Source organism: Seriola aureovittata, chromosome 4 (genome assembly GCF_021018895.1).
Source record: "Seriola aureovittata isolate HTS-2021-v1 ecotype China chromosome 4, ASM2101889v1, whole genome shotgun sequence".
NCBI classification, from domain to species: Eukaryota; Metazoa; Chordata; class Actinopteri; order Carangiformes; family Carangidae; genus Seriola; species Seriola aureovittata.
In genome coordinates this window covers 13,195,551-13,209,123 of record NC_079367.1, presented here as the reverse complement: position 1 = coordinate 13,209,123, position 13,573 = coordinate 13,195,551, and the positions used below count along the sequence as shown (strand labels likewise).

At 39.2% G+C, this 13,573-nt stretch overlaps 1 protein-coding gene across 5 annotated transcripts in view; it reads right to left on the bottom strand.

Moving 5' to 3' along the window:
* The window catches only part of LOC130167624 (cytoplasmic dynein 2 heavy chain 1), a 112,970-nt gene that overhangs the window by 70,525 nt on the left and 28,872 nt on the right, over positions 1–13,573 (bottom strand). For 3 of the 5 annotated variants that reach the window (XM_056373992.1, XM_056373991.1, XM_056373994.1), the window contains exons 46-60: positions 13,063–13,218; positions 12,532–12,791; positions 10,476–10,722; positions 10,114–10,265; positions 9,784–9,928; positions 8,873–8,975; positions 6,305–6,469; positions 4,965–5,089; positions 4,111–4,359; positions 3,718–3,826; positions 3,304–3,417; positions 2,661–2,803; positions 2,167–2,248; positions 1,499–1,662; positions 438–575 (exon numbers count right to left, since the gene is read on the bottom strand). In XM_056373992.1, the coding sequence (XP_056229967.1) occupies positions 438–575; positions 1,499–1,662; positions 2,167–2,248; positions 2,661–2,803; positions 3,304–3,417; positions 3,718–3,826; positions 4,111–4,359; positions 4,965–5,089; positions 6,305–6,469; positions 8,873–8,975; positions 9,784–9,928; positions 10,114–10,265; positions 10,476–10,722; positions 12,532–12,791; positions 13,063–13,218 (2,352 nt within the window). The remainder of the gene's footprint in view (positions 1–437; positions 576–1,498; positions 1,663–2,166; positions 2,249–2,660; positions 2,804–3,303; positions 3,418–3,717; positions 3,827–4,110; positions 4,360–4,964; positions 5,090–6,304; positions 6,470–8,872; positions 8,976–9,783; positions 9,929–10,113; positions 10,266–10,475; positions 10,723–12,531; positions 12,792–13,062; positions 13,219–13,573) is intronic. The other 2 variants (XM_056373993.1, XM_056373995.1) reach the window with 1 other exon arrangement.

Below are 13,573 nucleotides of genomic sequence, written 5' to 3'. Positions count from 1 at the left end.
GTTCAGCTTCCTTTCTTCCTTCCATAAATCTATCCATCCATCCTACACACAAGGCCAGCAGAAGGAATGAAAACTTGGGTACCGGGAGATAAAAAACACTGGATGAGAAGTCAAAGAACAAACAAATGTACATATACACACAAACTAAATAAATTGTGTGTCCACAGCAGGGGGGACACAGCCATGAGAAATCCAGAAAAAAGTTAATGACTAGAAGAGATATGCGAAGAGAGACAAAGATAAGCTGAGTGAGAGAGAAGAAGAGAAGAGAAGAGAAGAGGGAGGGGGAGGAGAGGCATGGTGAGATTTGAGAGGAGGATAGATGTAATGTGGAGGAGACATGAAACCCCGGCAGGACTACTGTCCTGCCGGCCCACTGATTGTCAGAGTTGCACACAGTGACAAACATACAGTGACAAACATAGATACACACACACCTGCATGGAAGTGGTGATTTCCTGTAGGGCAGAATCTGCCTCCTGTTGTTTAGTCTTCAGAAGTGCACTCTGCTCTGCAGCCCGCCTCTTCAACTCATCCACCAGTGCCTTAGCTTCATTCAGCTTAGACACACCTGCCTGCAGACACAAGTCAATCATACCATTTGAGAGATATAAAATAAGATTCTAATATATGAGCAAAAATAAGAAACCTAAAATTCTACATGGAGTTCAATAGTCCTGTCACTTCTGAGGGCAAGTGCCAGATCTAAATATACACGCTGCACTTGGAACAGACAAGGATTATTAATTCATAAATAATGTTAGACTCAAGTGTATAGAAATCACAGTTTGTGTTGTTCAACATTCTGGTAACATCTTTGGAAAATACATAATATACACCTGTTTTTATCTGCTAATATATGGAGTTTTGTCACACAAAACCTACGTAGGTAGGCCTGAGCAAACATCCTGAGCCTGACATACACAAGACTGAACGTGACTGGGCAGCATCATGTTGACAGATAAGGTAACTAAATCATTATCAGCTTGCTAGCTAGCACAATGTACTATAGTAATGTTGTACTAATCCATTCTCGTTGCAAGAGACATTGACTCAATTACAGCCATCTTAATCAATCACTGTTTTGTCTAGCTTTCACCGAGAGGCTCGGAAATTACAGCATAGCTTAATTTGCTGGATGATAATGCTAACGGTAACGAAAACTAGACTAAAAAACTAATGTTGGTTATAAACAGACGAGAGGAGTGGAATGAATAATGTTAGACTGGAGATAATGCATATAAAATGTACAAAGTAAAGTTTGGTTTTCTGCTGGAGCCGGTTGCTGGCAGACTCCATTTCAACACTTTGTTGGTACTGCAGAAGAGTGGAACAGAGGCGTTGAGGCAAAACTCGGGAGCAAGCATAAATGTCACATCCCTTAGGTTTTCCCATAAAATTCATCCCAATCCCTTATCATAGAAATGAATCCACGGGCAGGCAATAAGCAACCAAGAAATGTGTCCATGTGTACCATTTAGTACAGCTGACATTTTACCTGTAGATGCTGTTGTCTGGTTGTGAGCTGGCTTTGCTTCCGGCTGTATAATGCAGTGTAAACATGCAGAAAGGCCATATACTGGCTGGGAGTTGCACCATGTTCTCTACATGACTCGTGGACCATCAAGAACAAACGGCAAAGGTCCCCCTGCCCAGACCCTGCTGGGAGATGAAGAAGCCTGTGAGCACAGACTGGATCGAAATTATGAAGTCATTCTCATTACATTAAAAACAGACACATTATAAATATAATGCTAGAAATAGAGTTAATAAGCTCCTGAATTATCTAATGGTTACCTTAGTACAGCAAAATTTGTTGTATTTCAAAGGTGGGTTAGGGTTGAGAGTCCTCACAAATACTGGCAGAAATGGTTGCCATTGCATACACAGACTTTTTTTATACACTGACTCAAGAAATCTAGGCAGGCATATGAAGGCATTCATATTGTAAAGATGATAGCTCCTCAGGTATGCAAAAGGTATGTATTTGGTGGATATTCAAGGATTATTATAAGTCCTTAATATTTTAAATTTTGTTATAACAGCAAGGCAATATGATATGAAACAAATGTCTAAAATATAACTACATGCTGAAGAGCAGCAGCATAATTCAAAGAAAATGAGTGTTTCCATAAATCAGCAGTTTGGCCTTGTATGTGCTCTTACCTGAGTTTTTCCCCTTGGTAGCATCCTCACTTTCATTCTCCTCCCCTCCTCCTTCTGTCTTTGCCAGCAGCAGCTCAGGAATCTGACATGGTACAGGTTTGCACACACCATATGTAAAATTCTGATAGAAAGCACTGATGCGTGTATTGAAAAACTTTCCTCTCTTGTCTGCTTCTTAAAATTAATATGGCTGGTTTTCAATTAAAAAAAAGTGTGTGATACCACAGGTAAATGTACTTTTTAAGCCTTGCAGTGATAGGGTCAATATTGGATCTGGAGTCCCTGGATACTAGTAAAGCATACAAGCTTCCCAGAAACCTAATCAAAGAATGCTCTTCACAAGTTTGTCTCTTAAATGTTTTTCAGATACATGCTCAACACATACTGCTGAATTAAATCATCCCTATCTTAAATCCTGGTGTGAACTGTATCAGCTGATTTAATATCTATTTTTGGTCTTATCTTGTCCCTTGTGCTTGTTGACCTCCTCTAACCTTCTTCATGCTGCTTTCGGTCCATCCTTCCATCCACTGAACAGAACACTTGCGGTAAAAAGCGGGGTTACTCTCACAGTTGATGGTGAAGGTGGAGTTGGAGCAGTCCATGATCAGAACAATATGAAGGTTCTGCTGGATTCCTAAGGGGTGTGTGAAACAGAGGTTTGGAAACAAAAACAGTGGCAGAGTTTATCAAAGAATGTAGCTTGAGACAGTAAATGAGAGGGAAACAGAGACTGTGAGAAACAATGAGAATACATGTACTACTTGTTGTGTCACTGATACTGTCCATGTTAGCTGGTACCTCCCTAACAGAGTTGGATAGTGAGGGTAAGCAGGGAGCTCTTTAGGTTTACTTTGACAATAATGCAGCTATTGATTTGATTTTCTAGCAGCAACCTCGGTGACACTGCACCATTTCTGCAGTACACACAGCTCTGCACAGCAGTGGGGCAGAAGAATGGAGTCAGATACAATCATAGAAGAAAATACTGTAGTTAGAACAATCACTGGCTATAAATGACACAGACAGAGTTCTACAGTGAGAAGAGGACAGGAGAACCACATATACATCAAGGGAATAGACCGAAATAATGAATAAAGACAGACAGAGTGCTGTCAATAACTATACAGTACTGACTGTAGGAAAAGTAGTTGTAGAGTGGTCCACTGAATCCATCCTGGGAAGCTGAATCTTTGAGGGAGGAGAGGAGAGGCTCCAGTTCCTCTGGGGAGTACAGACCTGGAACTTCACCTGAAATATGACACACACAAAAAATGACCAGTGTTTCTTTACACACTAGCATCACTCAGAAGGAATTAAACCTGTGAACTATGATTGGTGTACAGCATTGTGATTGTAGTTATGGCTACTCTGTTGCATGGCCCATATTCAAATATACATCAAGTAAACCCTAAAACAGGGGCTGCTACCTAATCCAAATTCTAATCGTAACCCTAAAATGAAATTGTAATCCCTTGAGGCACTAATAATCAAATCAGTCTTCATAAAAATTAAAATAATAGAAGACACACACAATAACGCAATACACACCCGATGACAGCAGGCTGTTGACCATCTCTAAGAAAGCTGGGTGAACAAACTGATAGTCCTCCAACAGCAGAACCACCTGTTGGCCCTCCAGACCTGCCAGCTGCATCACCTACACAAACAGTACACACATATACACTACATTATACATTTGATACAAGTACATCACATATAAACAAATACATCTGATACATATAAAAACACAATACGCCACAGGTATACAGACACCAGAAGTCCTTTTAAAATCTGAAACAAAACACTTGATAGAGTGTTAATGAGAAGACAATTAAATTGCTTGCCAGTACAAGGCTATGACCTCTAAGTGCATTCTGTAAAAAGTGGTTAGTTTGGAACCAGTTGAGCCTATAAAATCTTATAAAGGCGATCTACAATTACCGTTTTCAGATCATTGTTGAAATGTTTAAGTGTGTAACCACGGGAGATTTTGGGCGTGAACAATGTGTATCCATGCATGTGTGACACCAGGGACGTGGCTGTGTGCCGACCCACTCCACTCCGGCCCGCCAGTAGCAGAGAGCCACCGGGTCGGCTCAGGACCCGATCCACCCTGGACACAAAGTCACACACTTCCCTGAACAGCAGGAGGTCCAGCTCCCTGTTATCACGACTGTACAGCACTACTCCCTAGAGGGGAAATGGGGACACATGAGGCAGTGCACCACAGACACTCAAATACAATGTAATTAAAATAAGAAAACAAAAACAAAGAAACACAATCACATGAAAAAGATACAAAGATAGCAGCAGAGGAAGAAGTATTCAGATCATTAACTTACTAAGCTGCAACACCGAAATGTAATAATGGATTCCTGCATTCAAAATTCTACTTAAGTAAGTTTTGTTAGCAAAGTACCAAAAGCAAAAGTTCTATTATGCAGAATAGTATCTTGAAGAGCATTATCATCGTATTTATTATGTGAATTTTCTGTAGTATTAATGAAACATTAGCATGTAAGTAGCATTTAAGCTATGTGAGAAAAATCTTAAAACGGAAGGTCACTGTCAAAATATTGTAGTGCAGTAAAAAGTGCAAAATATAATAGAGCAAACAGATAAAATGGCATTTTTGTACCACAAAAATTTTACTTAATCACAGTACTTCTACTTGCTTATATTACAACTAGTAATATTGCAACTAGTGTCCACTAATATACATTTATATATGTATGTGCAGATACTTAATCCTACAAGCCTGACTACACATCAGGCAACAGGTCCTCACTGTGTACCTTTTGTATAACTTGTTTTAGGTCAGCAGAATCCAGTCGTCCCAGTTGTTTACCATGAGGCGGTAGAGATTGGCCTGGTGCTATTACAGCCCCCTCAGAGGCTCCCCATGTCACATAGAAACCATCTGTACACCGAGAAATATCATGGACTGTTACTAACACAGCTGCATATGTTCCCATCATATGACATACAGCAGAAGCTTTCTGCAGAAGTGAGAGAAAAGACACAAAAACTGAGCAATGCAAAGGCATAATTGTCACAAAAACAAACTGATACCAGTCAACTGAGATAAAATGTGTGTCTGAATGTTTAATCTGTGCAATACAAATACCACAGCTAACATACCAGATATTGCAGCGCAGCAGGTAGGTGTTTGTTTCACTGGTGGACTGTATGTATGGCCAGTTTGGTCACTAAGCTTACAAAGTGCCAGTCTTTAGCTAATGCTTTCTCACATATTAGATATGAATGCAGCTTGCTTGTGTTAATATGAAGAAGGGTGGGCAATACCAATAGGTAAGTCAAGAAAAGTAGTGACAGGGATATTAAAAACAAGCTATCACACTTGTTAGGTGATGTCTTTAGTGGAGCTGCCAGCACTGTAAGCCTTTGTTTAGCAGTCTCAAGTGCCTTTGTTATGTTATATTAAGAAGATTGACGCTTGATGCCATCATTTGCCAGGCATTTCTAATGCTGCTGTGCAGATCATTGCTATGGTTATGGTTATGCTATGGTATACTGCTTATTAGCTACACGGTAGGAGCAGTACCTACAGGGTATGTAAGGAGGAGAGGTTCTGAATTTAAATTTTACTCTAATTTCTCCTTGAGTCATGAGGGGAACCCCTGTACAGTGTTAACAAGACTAGACATCAGTCTGGTATGAATCTTGAATCTTGACTTGTTCTTATTCATCTCACACTAGGAACTGGCCGGCAAATGTCAGACTGGAGTCGTCAGCTTCAACTAGAATTTGAAACAAGTGGCCAAAATCTCACCCCTGCTATTACCAAAAAATTGAAATGTTATTACCAGTGGGTGACACTAAAGGATATTTTTAATTGGTGAATGAGAGATAAACACTAGTTTTGTTTACTGTCGTTAAGTTGTTTAGAGTAGTCAACCGTTTAGTAATTTTTATTTTTTAGAATAAGCAAACAGACCATCATCTGAGAAGGAACTGCCATAAATAAAATCTGTGATGGAATCTTGGAATCCTGTTATGTCTTGTGCAGCGTTTGGACTGTTGAATCCATATGAGCCTGCAAGCAGTCTTATTTTATTGTGTATGTAGGATTTGACTGAAGGTATATGTCTGTGAGAGGAGACCTATCTCATACCAGTCATGTTGTCTAGAGCATCAGAGCCCCAGTCTCCCCGTATAATGGAGGAGAGGATGTTATCAAAGGTGTGAAGGTCTTTGGAGGAAACTAGCCGGTCTCTGAACAGCCTCCTGGCCTCGTTTGCTACCACCTCCAACACGCTGTCTGTCACATTAGATTGAGCTAAAAATGAATAAAGGAGAAACACACACATATTGATTGAAAACGGTGGTGGTTAAATAGCAAATTTCAGTGAATCATGTTTCAAGGGAAAGTTTTTTCTCACTTAAAGCATTAAAACACACAACGAGCATTTTGTTTCAAAAAGTACAGACACAAGCACAGTATTTACACTATGACTCAGACTTCAACATTGGTCAGTGGGCTTTTTTTGGTGGGATCAGGCATGACAAAAGCACCTCCCAGGGTGAAACTAAGTTTACTAAATTCCCCCAAGAATCAACAAAGTGCTGCTAGCTAAAAAGAGGACAAGCCTGAATCGTGGTCTCATAGGCGGCTCGCTTCAACAGTGTCTGTCACATTATATTGAATAACTGTAGAAGAGAATCAAACAGAGACACAGCTGACACTCTGGGGTTTTCCTGGCATATTAAATTTTAAAAACCACTGAAGAAAAGAAAACACTTAAAGTGCCAAGTTGTCATGCTAAACATTCTCTATGCCTATGGCTTTAAAATGATTTCCCTGCCCAAAACCCACCTTAGTGGTGATTCTACCACAACAGTAAATAATAAAAAAGACAACAAAGCCTGGCAATCCTGGATTTTTGAGGCAGATACTGATCTTGATATTTGAGAGCTCAAAAAGTCTGTTAACAATACTTGTTTCTTAATGTACTTAAATTAATTAAAATCAGTTGAAGGGGCTGTGTGTAAGTTTTGCCTGCCACTGAACGAGGTTTCTTGCCAGGAGCGGGTGGTGCTGATTGTCGCTCACAGAGCTTCAAACATTGTTGTCTATATAATACAAGATGTTATAATATGCCCTCTGAGCAGTTCTACCTCTTCAGAGCAGATTGGAGCCTACAGTGAGCTCCTATCAGAAAATGACGAGTTGGGCTAGGGCTAGCTGGTTACCGTGCTAACCTCAATAGAAGAAAAGACATGATAGAGACAAGAGATAACATTAGCGTTGCTTTCCACCGCTGGAGACAACATTTGGTGAGTATAGGAATGAAGTTTGATGCTGAATTTATCATAATTAGTGTATGAATTCTTCAGTTACAGCCAAAAACGTGTTTTGTGAGGTCACATTGACCTTGCCCTTTAACCACCAAAATCTTAACAGTTGAGTCCAAGTGACTGCTTGTGCCAAATTTGAAGAAGTTCCCTAAAGGTGTTTCTGAGATATTGTGTTCACAAGAATGGGACAGATGTGAGGTCAAAGTGACCTTGACCTTTAAAAATCGGATTTTTGGAGCCCACTGTATCTGTGATAAGCTTCAACTGGCTGATGATATCAGCTATTCCAATGTATCAGTCAGCTCTAAAAACCACAAAGTGAAACTCAACGTTATGCTCCAGATATACTGTTGTGTGAGAGCAACGCAACAAAATCTGCAAGCCAAAGTCCATTTGCATGACAACCTTTTCATTTACATGGTGAAACACACAATCACGATTGGTCTTGGGCACAAATTAGTGTAATCTCCATAAATAAAAAAACAAAACAAAACAAAGAAAACTCAATAATAATTTAAACAAATTTTGATTAAAATTCAAACATAAAAGTTATGGAAGTTATGAAGTGTTGTAAATATATTCACCACATAAACATACATCAACATTGACAGAATAAAAATGAAGATAGATTTTTACAAGCAAAAACGAAGGGGGAAAGGAAGAAGGAAGAAGTAAGAGTAAGTTAAAAAATGATGAGCATAGGAGAAGAGAAGTTTGTCCGCTGACGTGTTTAATTAAAATAAATGATTGGACTCACTATCACAGCAGGAACACATTGCAGAAGTAGAGAAAGAGTGACAGAGGGAGAGATGAAAGGACAGCAAAGGGAGAGGATGATAAAAGAGGGGGAGAGACGACTGACAGAGAGGAAGTAAGGAAAGAGAGGAGAAAAGAGAGAGTGAGAGAGGGATAGAATGAAGAAAAGGTGAGAGTTGGAGACAGTAGCTCTGCGCTAAAACTATACTGACAAGAAACTAAGCCATCTGGTCTTGTCCTTTTGATTCTGGCATCAAAACTGAGTTATAAATGCTTCATGTTCCTCAGCAGCAGTAAGATTACTGTATGTGTGCACTCTAAGGAATTAGTAGAAAACCAGTGGGTCATTAAATCCAACTTTTACAATCCAACATTTTTGTTCACATACAGCAGGGCTTCTGAAAATGTCAGTCACAGCCACTTATGGGCCTGGGTCTGATTTTTAAGGCTTCCCACATTACAAAAATGAAGAGATAGATATTCTGTCAAGCTACCAATGAAGCCTGAAGGTTCGTATTTTTCCCTAACTTACAGAGGGTTGGGATGTCCCTGGTTGTTGCATAAATTTTACACATGTTGAAAAAGATATTAATATGTATGCATTCTTGCATCATGTATGTTTGATTACCTGCAGTGAGGTCATATCGCAGGAGGCTGAGAACCCATTCTGTGAGAATACAGGGGGTAAACAGGTAGTGACTGTGGTCGTCCACTGTAAACTTGGCTTTTACCTGAGAGGAGAGAAACACACGGAGATGATAACATACTGTACATGATCAAAATTAATTGTCAATCAGTAATAAGATTATGGCCACACTATGGTTGATATCTGTCTCTTGTGTGCCGTCCATAGCTGCAATTTGGAACCGGCAATATGGGATTTAATTCAATAATAGCGTGTGCCTGTATGTCCTACACAGAATAAAACAATTCTCCTGCAGAACTGTATGGATTTGTAATTCAGTCATACATATATATGTTCTATTTTTGTTGAAAAGCTACAAAATACCAACAGCATGGGAATTTCTGCTCTGCCACCAAGCTTTTAAATGCAGTACAACTTTTGGTGGCAAAAGATCAATGAGACTTAAGTGTATCCAATTATTACTTGAAAATTTCATATGATTAATCATTCAACATTTGTGACATTAATTAACATAGTAAGATGCTGGGATAATGCCCATGACATTAAATAAAAGAAACATATATGCTAATAGAATTGATTTATGTCATCTGTCAATGTACAAAATTTTTTCCCCGACATCCTCATCGTCTGAGCAAAATGGCAAAAATGTATCTAAGTTATCTAAAAACGGATGTGCTTTTCAAAATACTGCAAAGTACTCAACCAAATCCAGGAATTCAAAGGGCTGTTTTAAAGTATACAGAGACAGTTCTATTTTTCTGTAAACGGGTGTAATGATTTCTTCCTGATCACATATTAAGTCTTCAGTGACTTGGTTATGCTTTTAATAACCCAGGCAAGAATATGTTACTACAAATATAGAATATGAATGAACACTGTGTCTAATTCAATACCTGTTCATAGAGCTGCACAAGCGAGCCAGCCAGCTGGTGGGTTTTCCCTGTGCTGGCCCAGGCTGCCTGGCTGCCCAAGCTATGTTGGAGAACTGGCTGCAAGTATGCTGAGTATATAGTCTGCAGCTGCTCCCTGTCTGGATAGCTAAAGGCAGAGGCAAAGAAGCAGAGAAACAGACGGATGGAGGGGCAAAAAAGATACATCAACAGGTTCGGGGTTAGAGGGAGACCAATAGCAAAACGGAGAAACTCTCTGGAAAAGAGAACTGAGCCATGAATATAAATTAAAGAAAATTTGTTTTCTATTTGTAGCATTTGCATCATACTTACTCTATGGTGCAGATGCGTACTATAGAAGAGAAGCGGGATGTGAGTGAATGGCTCCCGACAGCACCCCCTGTTGACATGGAGGCCACCACCTGAATGTTCTCAAGACTCACCCACTCCAGATTTTCATCGTAGAATCCCTTATAGGTCAGTACCTGGAGGTGATTCAATGATTTCAATGATTTGAAAGCATTCAGATTCTGTTTTATTAAAGGGTTCAAAAAGTCAGTAAGATAGTACTCTTATTTTAAAATGGGATAGTCTGAGCTATGCTGATGAGATAGGAATCAGGAACCACATCATCCATTCATTCACTAATTATTTGCTTATCCGTCTGTATGTTATTGTCAACGTATCTACTCTACCTGTTGCAGGAAGGCAGTGAGATTGCTGGTCCCCCATTTGTCCGGTTTCGGTAGGTTGATATCTTTGAGGTAAAGGACTAGGTTCTCACAGTCCTTAGGTCTGAATACTCGGCCAGTATTTGAGCTGAGCATCAAGCAGGTCTGACTGAGCTTCTGTAGCACATGGCGAGATGAGGTCTGTGCACTGCAGTGAACCACAGCGACCTGAGTGGAGCGCAGCCGAGAGAAGGCATAACGCAGGAGCATGCTAGACAGAAAACAATACATAGAAAAAAGAAGTCAAGAAACACACACTCACTTATATATTTAGGTGTGGATAAATCTCACAGTGTGTTATACCTTCAGCTAATTTATGTTAATGGTATATATACATTTTATATATGCAAGTTCAATAAAACAACATACATATAAAAATTCTATATGCTTGTATACTGTAGCATATTGGGGATAAATGGGTGGAACCCTAACCCAGCATGCTCTGAGGTGATGTGTTTACAGATATAAGGTGAGTAGATTGTGTTCTAAATGTTATCCAAATGTTATCTGTGCATGGTGACTAGTGTTCCTGTTCTTGACAATAACTCTGCAATGTTTCTGGTAGCTTATAGTCCCTTTATGGAAAAAGCATGTTACACGATGAGTGAAGTGAGTTGTACAGTTAATGACATCCCTTGAGGTGCAGTGTTTTGTTGTTCTTGTTATGCTAATAAACCGCATCCTCTGTAGTCCTGCAGTGTAAGGGGCACAGGGGTTGTTACGAACCAGAAATTATTTCTCAGCCTGAACTCTTCCCACAACGGATCTTTGGCTTACTACAAGATGTTTTTCTTATTTATATCTCATCAATTTAAAACATGTCTATTTTCTAATTTCTAGAAAAGTGGTCTCAGACTTTTGGAACCCACTGTATATAATATCAACATATATTGACAGGGTTTGGGATGGATATGTATTCATGTAACATATGTCTATGAGCATAAATACATAAACATATATATTTGTATGGGCTAGACATATATCAATATAAGAAATTGTTCCAATTTCTAATAGGTTTCATATATAATCATTAATTAATAATATTTACTTGTGTTTCTATTTTATGGGTTAGGGTTAGTTATATATGTACATATATTTCATATATTGAAATTCGATATATGTACATACACAACGTTTGCGTATGCAAGTAAGTATGTGTGTAAAATAATTAGATGTTCTTTTATTAGAGGACTAAACTGACAAATCCAGTGACCTTTCAGGCGAAGTCAGGCAAGACAAGGGGATGAGAAAAGGAAAAAGTGAGAGAGACTCAACTGGAGTGTAAAAGGCAAACTGAGTGACCCTTGTTCTTCAAACCTCTGGGGAGGGAAGCAATTACTTGTAAGGCAACAAACCTGTGTGCTCACATAAATAAGCCAAAGCACATACAACACACACACGTAGATTTGATCCTCATTCTGACTTGTTAGTGCCTTTACATGAAAGGTCAAGTCTTGAATAAAAGAAGCTTTGATGTCAGGGTTGATTGTGTGATTGTGTGCTTTTTAGCCTCCACATCTGAGTGCCTTTGCCTTTGACTCACAATCCGTGATGCACACTCTCCTATAATGACTTTACTAACCCTTTTTCTACAAGAAGACCAACATGAGGTTTGCCTGGGAGAGTGCCTACTACTCTTTATACAGACTGCCATCGCAAACAATATGAAACCATTACAGTAATCTTGCTAAGGAGTGAATATTAATTAACTCAATACTGGCTAAATAACCAACAAGCACTTTTTGGAACTACTCTTGTATGTCAGCGTGTGTAAAATCATAATTTAACAATCCTGCCACTGTGAGGTTAATTTTAATGTTTACATTTTTATAAAGTGCTTATGTTTGCATGTACACTGTTGTTTTACATGTGATTGTTATATACACTGATGTGTATATACAGAATACAATGCGTCTCCATATTTATAACTTTGCAATTGTGTGTATATGACTCCTATGTTTATGATTATGCAAATATTTGAGCCCTTATTGTGCTTTTATTTCTGCATATCTATATTTACCCCTTTCCACAGCCCTCTGGCCCGACCACCATGAAGGGTTGCCTGTTCTGAGCAGTGAGCCACGGGGAGAAACAGTGCAGACCTCTCTGCATGTCTGGAGTCTCTATAACAGGTAGTGTGTGTGTATGAGAGAGCTGTTCCAGTGTGAGACCCTCGGGACGCTGGAATATATAGGCTGCTAGATGGCCGTTGTCAGAGTCATAGTAAGTATCGAGTGGTTTTCTGGCGTCTGGTGGGCTTTCCCTCGCCCAGCTCAGCAACTGCAGATATACAAAAAAAGAGTACACATCAGTAGCGGGAGTGGTACCATTCTGAGTAGTGGAATTACAGAAGTTCCCCAGTAGGTGAATATCCTACATTAGTATTTGAATAATGACTCATCCTCATTTTTTCTTTTTTTTTTTTAATCAGTTCCAGTGAAGAGGACGTAATGTAAGAAAGATTGAGACATGATAAAATCTAAATCCCAAAACTAAACTGTTACTGTTACCCTCTGCCCATGCAAAAAAAAAAACACACAGGGGTCCTTACCTCCTTGGCAAACTCCTGTCGTGTTTTGACGTTGAGGTTTCCTCCCAAACCTCTAAGAAGGCCAACAATAAATTGACCTCTCTCTGCCACAGCATTGAGGTGTGACAGACCATTGAACACTGTACCCACCAGACTAGTCTCCACCACAAAGTCATTCTGATGAAAGGTGAGAAGAGGAGAGGTTATACAAGTTTGAATTAAAAATATGCAAAGATTTTGGAACAAATGGGGTGAAAACAAGAGGAAACCTGGATCTGAAAACTGGATCTATGCACTGAGCCTGGTCAAAGTTGATTTACCTATTTTCACTTTCTTAAAATGTTAAATTAAATCAATTAAAATTAACATTGACCAGTTTACATTGGGGTCATATATTCAGAAAAGTCCTTCATTTTAGTCACTGATATGGCCATGTGTTGACATAGACACAGAAAACATTGTTACATGTTGTTCAGTAGGGATGGGTATTGTTAAGAATTTAATGGTACTACTACTTTTATCAATACCACTC